Source organism: Drosophila suzukii, chromosome 2L (genome assembly GCF_043229965.1).
Source record: "Drosophila suzukii chromosome 2L, CBGP_Dsuzu_IsoJpt1.0, whole genome shotgun sequence".
Classification (NCBI taxonomy): Eukaryota; Metazoa; Arthropoda; class Insecta; order Diptera; family Drosophilidae; genus Drosophila; species Drosophila suzukii.
In genome coordinates this window covers 12,946,686-12,963,768 of record NC_092080.1, presented here as the reverse complement: position 1 = coordinate 12,963,768, position 17,083 = coordinate 12,946,686, and the positions used below count along the sequence as shown (strand labels likewise).

At 38.0% G+C, this 17,083-nt stretch overlaps 3 protein-coding genes across 5 annotated transcripts; 1 reads left to right on the top strand and 2 right to left on the bottom strand.

The window, feature by feature from the left end:
• Nucleotides 1-318: 318 nt before the first annotated feature.
• Sytalpha (Synaptotagmin alpha) lies at nt 319-11,106 on the bottom strand. 2 transcript variants are annotated; one of them, XM_017089913.4, is made up of 6 exons: nt 10,718-11,106; nt 4,009-4,216; nt 3,111-3,507; nt 2,810-3,044; nt 2,114-2,611; nt 319-1,797 (listed from the first exon to the last, which is right to left on the bottom strand). In XM_017089913.4, exons 2-6 carry the CDS (start codon nt 4,194-4,196, stop codon nt 1,622-1,624), a joined length of 1,494 nt encoding a protein of 497 aa, XP_016945402.3. In that variant the 5' UTR covers nt 4,197-4,216; nt 10,718-11,106; the 3' UTR covers nt 319-1,621. The 2 variants fall into 2 exon arrangements, with proteins under 2 accessions (XP_016945402.3, XP_016945400.3); XM_017089911.4 differs by having other exon boundaries at nt 3,111-3,510; nt 10,718-11,105.
• Nucleotides 11,107-13,521: 2,415 nt separating this feature from the next.
• On the top strand, nt 13,522-14,358 carry LOC108021276 (uncharacterized). Its single transcript, XM_017089916.4, has one exon. The coding sequence runs from the start codon at nt 13,525-13,527 to the stop codon at nt 14,110-14,112; it is 588 nt and encodes a 195-aa protein (XP_016945405.3). The 5' UTR covers nt 13,522-13,524; the 3' UTR covers nt 14,113-14,358.
• A 122-nt stretch (nt 14,359-14,480) lies between these two features.
• Oli (Olig family) lies at nt 14,481-16,572 on the bottom strand. Of its 2 annotated transcripts, XM_017089914.4 has the most exons (3): nt 16,301-16,572; nt 14,974-15,580; nt 14,481-14,912 (listed from the first exon to the last, which is right to left on the bottom strand). In XM_017089914.4, exons 2-3 carry the CDS (start codon nt 15,546-15,548, stop codon nt 14,786-14,788), a joined length of 702 nt encoding a protein of 233 aa, XP_016945403.1. In that variant the 5' UTR covers nt 15,549-15,580; nt 16,301-16,572; the 3' UTR covers nt 14,481-14,785. The 2 variants fall into 2 exon arrangements, with proteins under 2 accessions (XP_016945403.1, XP_065720693.1); XM_065864621.2 differs by lacking the exon at nt 16,301-16,572 and having other exon boundaries at nt 14,974-15,641.
• Between the last annotated feature and the right edge of the window lie 511 nt (nt 16,573-17,083).

Here is a 17,083-nt window from a genome sequence, read left to right as displayed (position 1 = left end):
CGTCGACGCTCCCGGCGGATTTATCAGTCAATGTTGGAAAATTAGTTAACGGGTTTGCCGGAAACTTTTCTTTTTTGCACGCCAACTTGGCCCACAAGTTCGATTCGCCCACCAAAATATTTAAGGCTCAATGTCCACAAAAACGGGGGTAAATGTGGGCAGGGATTTCTTTGGTTTCGTCGTAAAATGGAAACCACAAGCGTTTGAAGTTGATGGCTGAAATTAATTTAAGGTTGGTCAGGGGAAAGTTTTTATAATTAACCTTGAAGGGAAACTGATTTGAGACAATTTTTGGGTTCAATAGCACAGCAACACAACTTTTAAGGTCTATGATCTACGAACTTTATTTCACATAGATATATATTAGGTATTTTGCGATTATGGAATACATAGTGCGTTTAAACTAAATCTACTACATAGACACAAGTTATTTTATAATGTCGCTACATTAAGTATTATAACAATGCGTATAAGAATAGTTTAATTTGGTTAGAATTACTTCTGCTCACTGTGCATTATATTTCAACCATTTTCTTAAAGCACAAAATTAAACTAAATGTTTGTGGATTTTTGTGCCCTCTGTGCCCTGAAACCTTCGCCTATAAAATATATAAAATGAAAGTAATAATCATGGTTTTGCATTTTCTATATATTTTCATTGGTTTTTCTTTCTCTCTTTTGGCTAATTTTATTGTTGGTAATTTGTATTTTAGGTACTTCTTGACATGTCTGACACATAAAATGTATATTAAATATATTTTCTTTGATTAATTGATACCGTACAAAGCACATTTATTGAAATGTTTTTTGTCATTAGACGCCGGATTTAATACGATATCAATTTGTTAAAATAAGATTTGTAATCAATCAGGGACCGCTGAAAATTTAATTTTAAAAAACCAATTCATATAAAATCCGACGTCTATTGATCATATTTGAAACTATTTGGTGACCTTTGTGTGACACTCTATTTCGACTCTTTATCCTGCTTAAAACGTATCCCTGCAAGTTCCCTTATTCCAGTATTTTTTTTTTTATATATCACCAAATATCTTGGTTTATATTAAAACATTGTCACTACGTGTACTGCCGTCCACAGTGATATATGATATACATATATGTATACAGCCGTATTTACAATAATAATAGTTGATCTGTAATTTTTTTTAAATACAGCCGTACCATTTTTCTGATGTTATATCAATATGCGAAATATTCTAAGTTTTTTGTTTATAAATATTTGTTATTAGGGTTAAGGGTGTGCACTTTCCAAAAATCATATTTTTCTGAATATTATACACTTAAACAAAAATGTAAGAAATGTCAGTAAAAGCCTAATTGACGGATAAAAACAGCAAGAATAAATTAGCCTGCTTTTTCAAAAAGACGTTATTGTAAAAAATTATTAGCCGATAGTAACGGAAAACAAATTACAGACTGTTTAAATAAATAATAAATGTTAGTTATGTTAACGTAAGTCTACAAAAGGTTTGAGCATTTGCTCTATCCGTATGTCTACAAAAATTGTGCTTTTCCGCCCACGCAAAAACCCTTACCCAAGACAACCACCGCCGCTGTCTTTACTCAGACACAAACCAAAAGCAGCCGGCAATTGTGGCAGCTAGTTCTTGGTGTTTGTAGTTTTTACTGTGGCCAAATTGTTTGCCGGTTCTTGCAGTGCAACCCACTGTGCCGTTGCATTTTTGGCGCGGAAAATTTCCTCAAAAAATATTTTTTCTTCAGTGCGGACTTCCGGAGAGTTTCCAATGAGAGTACGACCCAAAATTTCACTAGATCCTGTAAAAAAAAAAAAAAATGTTTTGTATTTAATTACAAATTTTAAATGGTAATCAAATTACAATTTCATATTATAGAGTTTTGAAAGTTTTAAATATATTATATATTGAATATAATTTTAAGTAAGATATTTTTTCTCATAAGTCTTAAAGATTTGTTTTAGAGTTGTAAAAAATTGTGTAAATGTCAAAGTATTTCAAAAATTTTTCTAGTAACTTAAAAAAATCCAAAATTTTTTGATGGTTTATAACTGCACATATTAAAAACCATAAAGAATGCATCTCTTTGAAAACGAATAAATAGTTTCTTCACTTACCCAATAAACCATCGTGGACCACGGTGAATTCTAGTACACAATTTTTCAGCGTTTCCTTCGCGACATCGAAAGCCAGGGCTTCATTATAAACGGGATTCAGAGTGCCCCTTTGAACGCCCGTCTTGCGTTTCTTCATTTTCTTGCCACCGGGACCCAAGAGAGTAACCTTTACGTACGGATCCGATGAGTTTCGGGCATCGTCCACAATTCGAAGATTTCGGGCCTTGATCAGGACCACCATCAAACGTTCCGCAGATGGCAAATAGGCCAGGGACACCATTATATCTCCTAGATCCACCTTCATATCCTGGGCCGAGGCGGAGCTCAAGGGAGTCCAGAGTTTCACCTGTTCACTCAGATCCAAATTAGCCAGATGTAGCTTGGTTCCACCGATACAAACGTGCCGGGAATAGGCATCAAAGTCGTACAGTAAAATCTCAACGGTCCGCTTGTCAATTACTCCGGCTGTGACTTCAAAAACAAACTGCTCATCGAAAACTGGAAAAGATTTTAGAAAAAATTTATTTTACCATTATTATTATTATATTTTCAAACCATGTAATTATTTTAGAACATTTTATTTTATAAAAGGCTAAGTAACTCAGTAATGGATACTTCGATTGTATATAATACAATTTGTATCAGAATCGAAAGCAAAAAATTACCAAATATTGGGTATATTTAATAAATATTCACCTGGATTCAAGGTCCTCTTGTGAATGCGCGTCTGCCAAAAATTCTTTTTATCCGGCAGCAATCTTACTTTGGCATATGGATCGGCAGTTCCACTAAATTGTCTTGGCTGAAGATTCTGAGCTTCCAGTAGTCGAACATTTAACAAACCACCTACAGGATCGTAGACGATGCTAACATGCAAATTGCCGCGGACTTCACTGACGGAAACTGGATTGATGGTCTTCGGTTGAGAGTGCTGCAAAATAATATACATAACATTAAATAATCATATGTAATATAAGGAAAAACTCCTTTTACTTACGCTCCTATACAAGGTCATGTCAATTTTAGTGTGATCCAACTTGGCATTCATGGAAGAGACCCTGGGACGACTCGGGTGCATGGCCAGGACCACATGCTTATCGGATCTGGCGATGGGCACGGAAGTGGTGGAGCAATAGGACAGGGTGTTCGACTTCAGGCTTCCGGTGGGCGAAGTGGGTGTGGGCGGGGCCGACTCCTCGGTGGTGTTGGACACCTGTTGCTGGATGGCAGCCGTCGAGGTGACCGAGGCGGGTACCCAAAATGCCGGGTCATTGTCCTCGCTCTTTAAGGATGTGGGGCTGAGGTTGCCGGCATTTCCACTGCCGAATTTCCCACGCGGCACCTCGTTTATGTTGTCCACATTATAGCCCGCAGCACCGGCAACCAAAGCCTCCCTGCTGAAGTGAAACAAAAACAATTGGAGGCATTATATACGGTTATATACGGTTAGTACCAACAAGGGGGCTTCAAAATTTCGAACCGAAAATGGAAATTTTAAATTATCCTACACAGGTTTACCATTTGTGGAATGAGAATTCTTTCCCATTATTTTATTCAGGTGGGAAAAACAAATTCTTGAATTAAAGTGAGGTATCTCTCATCTCGGTGAACCAAAAAACAATATCATAATACCAAAAATAATAAAGTTTCGTTTGCACTACAAATATACTAATAGCCAGAAGCTCCTTTTTATCTTTTTAGCATTTCATTAAATATAAATTCAGTATGAGATTAAAATATTCCTGCAATTTTTCTATTGACCAATAACTTTTAGAAAAATTTATTTCAAAAGCGTATTTACATTTTGCATAGTTTTTTTTTGACATTTTTCTTATTTTAATTTTTTTAACGCAAAATAGTTTACATATTTAATTTTAAAAAATGTTTATGCCTACCTCTGTTGATCCTCATCCTTTTCGTTGGCCGATTCCAGGAGATTTTGTTCAAACCAGTTCAGGCGATATCGTTTAGAGCAGGTGGTGTATAGGGCTGCTCCAACAGCCGAAACTACCAGGAAGGAAACTGAGGCATAGACGCCAATCTGGGCCAGTGAAATGTCCTCTTCACGTATAACAATATCCATTTTTCTGGTTGTGAGTGAATCTGAAAGATAATAAAAAACATCAACAGGTCAGCGAATGCAGCAACTTCTTTCCTCATAAAACATGACACGACAATGCGGGTCAATTACTCGGCCTGACCCCACATTGACAGCTGCCCACCTGCCTAATGACACCCAAACTAGCCATAAAACATTCATTAGCAAGTCAGGACCCCGGGATGTGTGTCTCATAAATAAATCAAAGCTCGGGGCCCCACGTCCGACATTCATCTTCTCGCTGGCTGGCTTTGTGGGTTATTAATTGAGCGGCTTAAGGTGGTAATGTTTGTGGGGCACCACAGAATCCTGACCCATGGCACGTGCTCACAGTTCTCCACCAGCTCTGGGGGTCCACCAGGAGGATAATGAAGGGGCTGGGGCTTTGTCTTTGTTAGACCGCAGCCACACAAAATTGCCATAAAGGCGCCTCGGCCTCGGTTAGTTCGCAATTAGCCGAGCAAACTGCCAGGTGACCCCTCCTCATCCCAGGAACCCCTACGAAATTCTCCAAATTACACCCACACTTAAAACAAAACAAAAAGCAGAGGGTAGGATGTCCGGCGTTCAACTTATTTAACCACTGTGTGCGCAATTTTATAGTTTCACTTTTTCTAAGAGTTAAACACGGGTCCAAATGAAAATTTTTGTGTCTTAAACAAGGAATCCGCATTAAACTTTTAACTAGTTTATCTTTTTTGTGCAGTATAAATCTTCAAAGTTTTCTGTGTGTATTATTAATGAAGTCTTATAAGCAAATATATTCATTTTAGTATAAAGTTTTTGTGGATTTTAAATTCTAAACATGTTACCAAATGTAATTAATTTCACACAGTTATTTAATTTTTTCCTGTGCAAGAAGAATGTGGAGAGCGCACAAAACTGCCACGAACAAGATGAAGTGGTGTCTGTTGAAAAAGCTAAAATTTATAACGGACTTGTTAATTAATTAGTACATTTATATTTGAAAACCACCTTTGTATGATTCCAGCTTTTCCTTCTTAGACCCAAAATTTTCCCCGGCCCACCACAACCCCTTTTTTCCAGGCCAATTTTCTGCAAATTTACTTTTCACTCATTATTTATTTACAGCCAACTTTTGTTTTTGGGTCTACGCTTTCTTTTATGGCAATTGCATGAGGTGTATATGCGGGTTCAATTCCCTGTTTTCCCTCTTGCTTTTCGGGTTCCTTGGAAAATCTTGGGAAAATGATTTATGTTTCCTTATGTACAAATAAGTGAGTTTGGGCCTGGCCTTAATGTGTCTGCTTGGAAAATTTATGAAATTAGTTCTAATTTAAACTCTGACAGTTGCGAAGATAAGCCGCTATCGCAGAAGTCAGAGCCGTAAATTAAGTGAAAAACTCTTGATGTAGACATTTCCAGTGAAATCAATTTGCCAGCCAATCGCCCGTTAATTCCCTGGGAAATATGGCAAAATGTCAGCGAACTGATATCACCTTCCGTTTTTACCAGCCGCTGCACAAAGTAAATCAGACATAACCCAATCAATGCCAATTGGGCAGATCGCACTGCTGCGCCCGCACATCATCAGTCAGTCATTCAATCATTCGAGGTGTCCTTTTGTGCCTGGATGTCCTGACATTTATGTCCCGGCACTCTCAGCCCGCACAAAATTTTTGTCACGGCACATGTGGCCATGTGGCTTGATGAATTTTATCACCCTTTCTCTAAAATGGGCAACTATACTTTCAAATTTCAATTCAAAAACAACATGATTGTTAAAAAAATGAACAAATATTTTGCATTATAATCTCTAGTATAGAACAGATTTATTATAATTGAATATAAAATCAATCTGTTGGCTAATAAATACCTATTCCTCTGTAAGTATTACACAAAGGAACCATTTTGATTGACCAAAAATAAAATCTCATCCGATTTTTGTGAGTAAACCAATTACATCCTAAGCCCAGCTTAATAGCTTGGGTAACCTAAGAGCTTTTGAAAGGGTATTTTAAAGAATCTTATCCATGGTTTCGAACTCCCAGTTCCCTTGTTTGCCCACATGCATCATTTCCACATGTGTGGGCCTGTGGGTATAGGGATTTATTGCTCCTGTCATAAATTTCAATACAAAAACCGCGCTTTGGCCCTTTTGGGCCGACTGTCTGGTATTTGGTTGGCTTTGTAAATCATTTTGTGGCTTTTATCGTGCACATTTTCACTTTTCGCTGGAACCCCTAGATAACACCGCACTACTTCCGCCTGCGTTTTCCATTTGCCTCGCAACAAAGTCAAGGCCAGTGATGCGTCCCTCCCAAAGTCCCAAAGTCCCGCCAATATGTTGACAATGTGCGACTAAAATTAAGTTTATCTAATCGATAAAATCAACCGCATGGTTCATTGCCTGCCTGGGAAAAATGATGGGTGTGTGTCGGGCCAGCTTAATCGCGTGATTTCCCCCAGATGCCGCTGGCGATTTCATCATCCCTCGCTTAAAAAAGTAATGGATAAAGATGCCTTTTCATGGTCTCAGCGCCTTTGAATGTCGCAATTATGGCAAATTATGCTCATTAGTCTAATGAAGTGTTTCTGTGACTCGGTTGCCATTCCCTTTCTCGGCCAAATACACGCCCTGCTGTTCTTTTCAAAGAATGTGGACAATTGCAGTCGTCAGCAAGGCAAACACCCAATTATCCTGTTGCTATGGCTGTTGGGTAAGGCTAGGTCTTTACTTTTTCAAAAATGCTTAAAAATTTAAGAACTCATGTTTGTAAATCCCGTTTTGAAAGCTTTTATTATGGGATAATTATAAACCTTTGCCATGCCAAAGGTTTTTGATTGTGCGGAAGTCAACTTGACTCACAAAAGCCAGCTTTATTAACTCACTAAACAACTTCCATTAAACTATCATTTTTCTCCGGCTTCCGGAAGCACTTTGCCCCTATCCTTCCTGTCTTCCGTGACCATTGTTCGGCTTATCCTGCCGTCGAGTATTGCGAAAACATTGGCCAAGTGCTGGTTGCACACCTGTGTCCCTGGCAACAGTAATTAGATTACGACATCGGGTCCACGAGGATGCGCGTGTCTTTGTTGTCCTCGACAAAAGAATGACCAGGAAAAAACAGTGGACTAACCATTCTTTGCACACAATGATAAGGTGCAACTTTTAATAACCTAATACAAATAGCCAATTTGTATATTTACAAAATGTATATCTCAGGGGGTGTCACTCAAAGCACTACGGGTTTGAAAACACTTGTAAAAATAACTTTATCTGCCTGAAAGTATGACAGTGAGCAAAGGACAGTTGTCTTTCTAAATAAATATTTTGTTGCATACTTTTAAAATATTTTGTTGCATACTTTTAGACACCTAGAACAACATTTAGAAAATATTCCACAAATCTAGTAGTTTGGGGGTCACAGCTGTGTACTGTGTGTGACCAAACCTAATTTCAGATCTAAAAGTGGCCAATGTATTCTTGTCCCTGTCCGCATTAATAACCTTGATAATATTAAAAAAAATTTCACAAACAAATAATTTAATTTAAATACCTTGATAATATTTGAAAAACGATTTCACAAAAAACTAATTTATGTGAGTTTATCTATGACCATTGTTCGTCCAGGATTTTCATTTACTTTTATTGATTTTGTTCTGTTTATGTTACGCAAAACCTGCACAGTTGCAAAAACAAACTTATGAAGGCTCCTGCCGACCTGGAATTCATTTAGCTCTTGGCTTTAACTCATTCAGTGCAGTTGAACCAGGGTCCCTCGAGCAACAGATGAAAAACCTTCGGTGTGCATAAACAAGCAGCTGAAATGATGCCAACATACACGGTCCGAGGGTCACGGTGTCCTCCAGGAGCCCGAGTTCACGGTTCCGGAGGTCCTGGCCGCCAATAATCAGGCATCAGCAATTTGTAGTACGCGCCATAATGACACAGCAGAGGCGCTAGTTTATACACATCGACAACAACATCATCACTATCATCATCATCCCATTTGCCATCCTTTCGAGTCTCCGTAATGTGTCTGTTTTTGTTATCCGAGTTGATTATCTACCACCAATGGCATCGCCTGTTGTTGTCCTCCAATGTCAATGGGATCAGCGGGGCAAATTGAATGCTGACCCCATCACAGTCCTTGCTAATTAGCCATCAATGAATATTTATAGCTTATGACGGGGTTAAGGGGGGATATACTACAAGCAGCTGGGAACTGGCTGGATCCAGGGTAAAGTTCATAAATGGATTAACGAACTTGGCAGCATAAGGAAAAACTTGACATTAAGGCGTTATTCCTTTTGCAAAGTTTGGATTACACAAGTTATATAGCAAAAGCATTTATGAATAATTTAAATAAGAGTTTCGTTTCGTATTTTTAAGATGATGTATTTAATATTTCAATAAGAAGTCACTAGGATTTTTAATGTGCGTAGAAATACGCTGTAAAACCTTTTCAAATAAATTTTAATTTTGAAAGTGTTTATTTATGAGTTCAAAAGACATCTGTAAAGTCAAATATCCTCTCATGTCAGCAAATACTCGTATAAGCCATTCAGAAGTAAATTCCTGCCAGCCCTTTCACTCTCATTTGCAAACACTCCCAGAGCCCTCTATATGCGATAAAAGTGGAATAAAAGATCCCATTAAAATCAACAGCCATATGTCAATTTGCCGCAGGCCATTAAGCCAAGGGATCCGACCGACGGGGCACGGAAAATATTGAAAATAAAATTCGTAAGAGAGGTACTGTGAATGCAAGATAAACAGCAATTTAATAAAGTGACCCAAAGTTATACGCCTCCAGTATAAGGGCAGGAGCATAAAAATAAACAATAAAACGCTCATTAAAACGCTAAAAAAGCCCAAGAAGTAAACAACGGAAAATGTTTACATGCGCACTCAGGAAGGCAAAAAAAAAATACGAGAAAAGAATAAAGGAAAAAACATGTCCTGGCGTGGGCTAAGGAAATAAGAAGTGTGATATTAATACTTGGGTTCGCAACAAAGGCAAAGCCGCTCCGAAACCCCCATAAAGCAACCCAATGGTGGGCCAGAGGCTAAAGAGCTGCCATTAACTCAACAAGTTAACAAACATGGCTGGCTGGGCGCTTCTTTATGGCCTCGTCAATGTGGCCTGTAGCTTCGGGCGACGTTTTTGCATTAAAAATGCATTAATCTTGGGACACGTGATAAATATTCATGGCTCTTCGGTCTATAATAAATGCACTTCTTTGGTGCAGCCTGTTGACTGCCTAGCACGCAATATTCGAGAAAGGGGATTATATACAGTACATATGATGAAGGTCTCTCTATTCGGCTACAAAATGGAGGTCGGGGTTCACGGCCGTATACGGGCTTTTCAAGGACATGCTTGTTGTGTTTGAGTGGCTGCCAACGTGGCCAACGAGTCCTGGCTTCTACACCAGCTTGAACAGCCCGCGGCTGAGAAAATCCCACCGAAATCCTTATAGTCTTTTCAGAACGGAACACGCCAAATTGGGTAAAGGATCCCGCATGTGTTTGAGAACACGTTTCGCTAACGCTCTTGACTAATTAAATTAAAATACCTCGGCTTTGAGCGAATTTATCACAGCCACTGCACAACGCATAACACGTGTCGTATACGCAATGCAATCATTTCAATCAGCAATCACCCGAAAAGTGGCAATGTGGGAGCTGCAGAACATCTCTCGACAAGCGAAAGGGAAACTCATTTTCCAAAACAAACAATTTGCGTAGACTTTGATATGGTATCAACATGGTTGTGACGTAAATTGTGATTAAATCTATGCCTATTGAATGATACAGGAGTTTTATGAGTTTTTTAATAGACTTTTGTATTCAAATTAAACGGAACCCTTAACTAATTAAAAAGCTCAGTGAACAAAAAAAGCAATAATTGACCAATATTTACAAAATAAAATAAAACAAATGACTAAATTCGCTTATTACAATTTGTAGTGAATTAAAAAATAGGCACCAATAAGAAGCAGAAATAAGCATTTATCATGTTATTATAATTCAAGGTTAAATCTGACAGTCAGAAAATTTGCGGAACTTCAATTCCCCAAGTAGATAAGCCTAATTTTCTTTCCTAAAACATTACCATCATTTTGTTCGCCAACTCCCATGAGAATACCACAAGATCATGTACTTCCCTCCCTATCTCAAAAAGATATCACAAACAATTTCACTTTGAGTTTTTCTCTAGAAAATTCTGCAGAACTTTACACGAGATGATTTACAAAGAAAACTCACTAGCTTAACTTTTACAATAAAAGTTTGCCAGCTTACATTTCCTTCTTCGACTAGAAAATCAATTTCCTTGCTCAACAAGTTCGAATTACATTGGCCCCACAAAAGCATTGTCCCAAAAAGATTTCACTCTGACTTCAAAGCAAATAAAACCCATAAAATATTAAATAGCTTGTTTCCCAGACGTGCCTTAACTATTTTTTTTTCAGATTATAAAACCGAATTTGTATGCAAATTGAGTTGACATGAATCAAACAGCTGTGTTGGCACTTACCCGTTTGAATATTTGCGAATCGGTGACACAGAGTCGAATAAAAATTGTGCAAACAATTTTCTTATTCAAATTGCGGCATGCAATTTTCCGCAACAATATGTTTACCAAATCCTTTTGACGGTTCAACGTGGCGTATCCGCAATTCGCTCTACACGGAACAACGCATATTGTGCGTGTTTTGGGTTCTTAACGAGTTTGCAATGCAATTTCCTTATTAGCAGGCTTTCATTAATTTTTAATACAATAATCCCTTGTACACACTGGTCAATTATTTCAAATAATTGTAGCCAAAGAGAGAGATAACTGGAAGCGGTTGAATTTTCCCTTTTTTTTTGGCTCACGCGCCTCAACAACTTGGCCAGAGCGTTGCTGAAACTCGACTGTGTTGTTGTTCACCAAAAATTACACGCAGTTACCCGATGTCATGTTCCATCAGACCCACACACTCGCACCCAAAACACAGATGGGCTCATGGAAACACACAAATGCAAAGGGGAAACTTTGAGTCCTCCAAGGAAATGTCCGTTGGGATCTCTTTTAGAAGTGATAATTTTTTTAAAGCCAATTATTTCGATATGTTTCTGCTAAATAATTGGTTAATATTTTCCCATTCACCGGCTATTTAAGCCAAAAATAAAATCTTGTACCGGAAGGAAATCCATTTTACACGAAAGCTTCGTTTGAGCAACAGCTGGCCCAGTTTGTAAAAAGCCCGCGAAAATTGTTCATAACTTTGCCGGAAAGCTGCTGTCTTCATATAGCTTTTCAGGATTTCAGTTACTAAAGGCGTTGCCACTTGGTTTTATTTACTTAAAATTAAAATTTAATGTTAATCTTTATTAAACTACCTCCCCAATTTTATGAATAATTGTTTTTACCTTTGCAATAAAATTAATCTGCCATTTGCAGTCTGCAAATTATATTTTAAAATGTATTTCGATTAAAGTTCAACTCAAAATAAAATAAAATTCACACAATAATCAAGATGAACTGCACTTTTAGCAAAGTCATTGAACAAATTTTTATTGCATTTTTTAAACTTATTTTGCAATCCCATACCAAGATTGTTGGAACAAATCAGAGAACTGATAACATTAATTTTAATGTCTTTTATTGCACCTAGACTTGATTGTATTTTTAGAAGTGATCTTTTTGGGAATCATTCAGTATGAAAGCAAAAGTTGAAATTGCAGAAAAAACCAGCGAAATCTCCTATTTCAATCCTGAAATTTTTGTAGTAAAATATTTGATTCTTAGTGTTTTGAGTTATAGATTTCACTATCAACATAATTCTAGCCGTGGACTTGACAATGTGTTTGAAGGTGAATACGAGTTTATTTTTGGCTTATCTCAACATTTTGCAAAAATTTGTCAGAATTAATCTCTGACCTATGCCCCTATACATTTCTAGACTATGTTAATAGCATAGATTCTAGTCACACCAAAATCCGGCTTTTCCCAAAAAAAATCGACGCATGTTTCGGAATCACTTAGAATGGCAATGATAACCCAATATTGCGGGTTCAGAATGTGTGCAAATTCTCTTTTTTAGCTTAATTGTTCTCAGCTTTTTCTTGACAATCTAAAGACATTTAATATGGGGGTGTCTACTCAAGTTATACCTCACAGTCAAAGTCAGTTAAACATCTCGTAATACTTTCGACTACGACTTTGAAAATGTTTGCGGTGTTAAATCGAACGTAATGATGCTGATCTTAACACTGAGTCTATGGCATATTGGATTACCAAATGCTGTAAAAACCGCACATCAATCTTGGACTCAATCGAAAATAACAATCGTTCAATAACAATGGAATTGTGACGTCTTAAAATTACATTTAATAATATTTTCTTGAACCAGTTTATTATGTTTTGTAGAAAAATATTTGATTTTACGGCGTAGTTGAAACTATTTTATTTGCTAAGCATTATTTGCTATTTATACCATCCAATGACTAGATGCTCTTATTTGCGTTTTGTCTGGCGCCTTTTTAAATGGCAATTTAAATAGTCTGACTTATTTCATCAGCCCTTTTATTTTTCTACATTGAATGATTAAGCGTTCGAGTACTCACTTCATGTTAATAGTTCATATAGTTCAAAAGCGTGGCATCATTTCATAATTCCTTTTAAATTCAAGTTCAAAGTTGTTGTCAGCAATAACATTGAAGTCTTTATCTCTGTTCCCATTATATGACTTCGACAATTTAGAACAAACGTCAGAGTTTGACACCAATTTCCATTTTTGGCGGAATTAAAACGCATTTTAAATTAAATTATACAAAAGTATATAAAGAATACAGGCTATTAACCCAAAAAGTATTTTGATTGCCTGAATGACTTGCGATCAAACGGTTCGAGTGGAAGTAATTGATTAGCCCGATGCACGTTTGACTTGTGCCAATAAATCAATTGTAATGCTGATAAGCCGTTAACAATTTCCCTTTTAAATAATTGTTGGCCCATTAAAACTACAAGTTAGCAAGTAATTAGCTCATTGAGCATCCAATTTTTAAAGAGAATAATACTACTTATGATCATCTGCCCGAGCATACTGGGAAATTGAGTAATATGTGTGCGATGGGCCATAAAATGATTATGACACAATCTCCCAATCTCAGTGCAATGAAAAGCCCTCCCATGAATATGGATGCAAACAAGTTTGCTTATACATTTCTATATATACCTATTAAAATACCCGATCTATGGGGGCTTCGTTTCTCTGGAGCCGAAGCCTTATCACCGGGTCTTCGGCTCCAACGATCGACTCACGTGTTGTCATTTATAAAACGATTACAATCCAAGGCATGAATGACACTCCAGTACCGGTGGCTGCACAAGACACACAACAAGACCCCAGAGAAACTGGAACTGAAACCGATCAAGCAGAACTCAACTCGAATCGAGACTCCAGACTGTCTGAAGCGGTAGTGCGGCATTACAAATCGTTATATCAAATATTAATAAAAGTGAAAGTAATCGCATACAAAATGTCATCTGCGTTGACGAACCTCTTGCAATCGCTGAGGATAGTGCCCTTGGGACACGGAAAATCCAGTAATCAAGTGGTGGTCGTAAAGGAGCGATTAAAAGTGGAGGATCTGCCGGAGATCAGTTTGGAGGAGGTGGCCCTACACGATAGCTTTGAGGACTGCTGGGTGGTGATCTACGACAGGGTCTACGACGTCACCCACTTTCTGAGGGACCATCCTGGAGGCGATGATGTCATCATGGATCACGCAGGACGAGATGCCACCATTGCCTTCCACGGAACAGGACACTCGGGAGATGCCATTGAACTAATGAAGGACTTTCTTATTGGCCAATTGCCCATCAGACAACACATTTTTCGCACTGGCAAAAACAAGGTTTTGTCCCTGGGCATACCGGAATAATATTATTATAATGTCAGCCGATTTAGCGGCAATCGCCTTCGACGCCGTCCTCCACGTTGTACATGTCTATATGTTTCTAGAGTATTCATCGATTTTGTTTCTAGTTTTAATCAGCTTTTTTCGCATTCCGCAAAACGGCTTTCGCTTAATCATCAAAAACCATTCAGCCAACTTTGTATATTTATATGATGGTATATATTTTTGTAAAGACTTGAAACGGATCTTAGATTAAATTATTTAATTGTGGCTGTGCTTTTTAATATTCGCCGATTAAAAATGGTTGGGTTGAAAATATTTGGAGGGTGGCTTGTTGACTCATAGAAAAATGGTGATGAAATATCTATTAGATATTATCTATGGATTGCCCTCCCCTACATTTTGTTCACTTATTTTATACTCTCTACTTCAATAATACTTTATTTGGTAATATTCATCTTACACTTAGTGGTTGACATCATGTAAATGCACAAATAAGAAATGCTTATGACAAAAATAAATATCACTTAACCGATTTTCACTTGGCTGCTCTGATAAGAGACTGTTTATCAACCTCCTTTCGCCTGACTAGTACACAAATATTTGGCATTCTTGTATTCAATTGACTTAAAAATATTGCTTGTTTATGGATTGCTTAACAGGAAAACTCTCGTTTATAAGTGGTTCGGCAACTTATTTAACTGCTGCTGGAGGGCGGTTCGTTGTGAGGTCCTTGGAGAAGGGCCTGCAGTTTGGCAGCAGCTGGGAAGGCACCCAAATCCAGAGGTGCAGCTCCCGTGGTGCTTTGTATATAGGCCAGCAGTCTGAAACATTAAAAAAAAATGTTTTTTAAATTTATCTAACTTATTTGAATACTCTGCCTACCTTCTCAACTCTTCTAGGGCGTTTTGCTGCATAAGAATATAGTTCTTGGCCAGCAGTAAGGTGGCTATTTTCGATAGCTTCCGAACGGAAGGTGAATGGGCATAGGGAATAACACTCCTTAGCTCATCCAGGGCATCATTCAAATCGTGCATCCTTCGCCGCTCCCGGGCATTAATATTCAGCCTCACAGTCTTTCCTTGGCGATTTTTCTGCTTGCCATTGTTGGAACCACTTCCACTGGCCGAACCACTGGACACAGCCACCGTGGTGGTGCCACCACTTATGGCAATGGCCGCAATGGCAGCGGCCGTGGGACTTAGTGGTTTCTCCGGAGCACTTGGTCCTGGTTTGTTCTCATCCGTCGGTGGCTGGGGCTGGGACATGCCCATTCCATGGGCATAGAAACCACCCAGACCCACCGATCCCAATGGAGTTCGGCGGCCTGGAACGCTTTGTGGTGGACTGGCCGTGGGTGCTGGATGCTGGCCACCCAGCATATTGGCGGTGGGTGGTATTGGCATGTGTCCATGGTTGGGGAGACCGGGAAAACCGAAGGCCAGATTCGAGGGATCCATTTCTATTTATTTTTTGGTAGTTTTTCCCAGCTCTGAAAAAAGTTGTTGAAGGGATGTGTAATCTTTTAGGGTAGTCCTTGCCTCTCAAAATATTTTTATGCAGGGTTGCACAGGGATTTAAGAAATAGGGGTGGAAACTGTCAGCTGTTCCGTGGCTCCCTCTAGCGGAAATTGGCGAAACCAACAACTTGACAAAGCTATTCATAGGTGAAGAGCTTGCCTGTTTACAACTGCATATTTAAATATTTATTAATAAACTAAAATATTTAATTTAGTTACTGATTCGAAACTAACATTTAAATTTAAACTCTTTTTAAAAACTCTTTGTTCGATATTATAAATGATTTTGTAAACAAAGCCTGAGCTTCGTCAAGCTTTCTATAGATGGCGCTTTGGAATAGACCAAGTTTGAGGGAGATTTTCGCTTTTCTTCATTTAAATCCACTATTTAAACGGTTTTATTTTAAGTTCTTTACTACGAAGCACTATTTATAAATTATGAACTGTTAAGGCAAAATAAAGGCATATTTTTTCAAATATTAATCCAGCCGTTTCTGCCGCAAAATCGTTTATCAAATATGCAATATCACCGCAGCACCTTTTTTAACTTTCTATTAATTTATGGCACACTTAAAGGATTATTTATTTAAATAAACCACAAATCACAAGTTCCCTGGTGTATGACAGAGAAGGAAAACACCGATAACGAAAAAGAAATTGGGGATTTAAACAATTTAAAAAATAGCACGCACCACAAACCAGGCAAAAATTAAAATGCGGCTGCTGTGTCAGAGGACTCAGATCCTGAATCGCAATCGGATTCGATGCGCGAGTGTGAGGTGCCCGGCAACAACAGAGGCGACCGCGATTTTGTGGTGGGTTATAGTAGTCGCATAACGATTTTCCGATTTTTCTCTGCTCGCAATCTCTTTCTCTCTCTGTTTTTCATTCGCCCCGTCCCTGTCGCTCCGGCATCTCGGTCGATTATAAATTTTTTGCCACCGACGCCACCGTCACCGTTTGGTGTTAATCTCTTTCTGCAGAAGGAATATTATGAGGCACTATATAAAAATGTGGGTCGGGTGTTGACGCCGGTGGTTGACGTTTAGTGGTTGTGCTTCGCATAATGCAGCATCCACACCCATACATATAGCAGTACCATTACCAATACTCACAAAGCTGCATGACTCACAGTCATTGCACTCGAAAAAAATTTGTGAGCTTCACTTAAAAACCGTAGGTAAAGGATGCCTCGTAAAGTACAATCGTAATTAATCAGGATGTTTTTTTATGATATAATTATTAAAAATACAAATAAATACACATATTTTTTAAATTAACGTTTGTTAAATAAATCAAAAAATCAAAAGTTTCTGCAAAAAAAAATCTATCAAACGAATTTGTTCGTTTAAGTATATTTTTAAAGATCTTCTGTTTTTATATGTATTATATAAAAGGATATATACTATTTGATTCGTAGCGTTTCCGACCCTATAAAGTAGTGACAAAGCTTGTTAGAGTGGTGTGCAATCTCG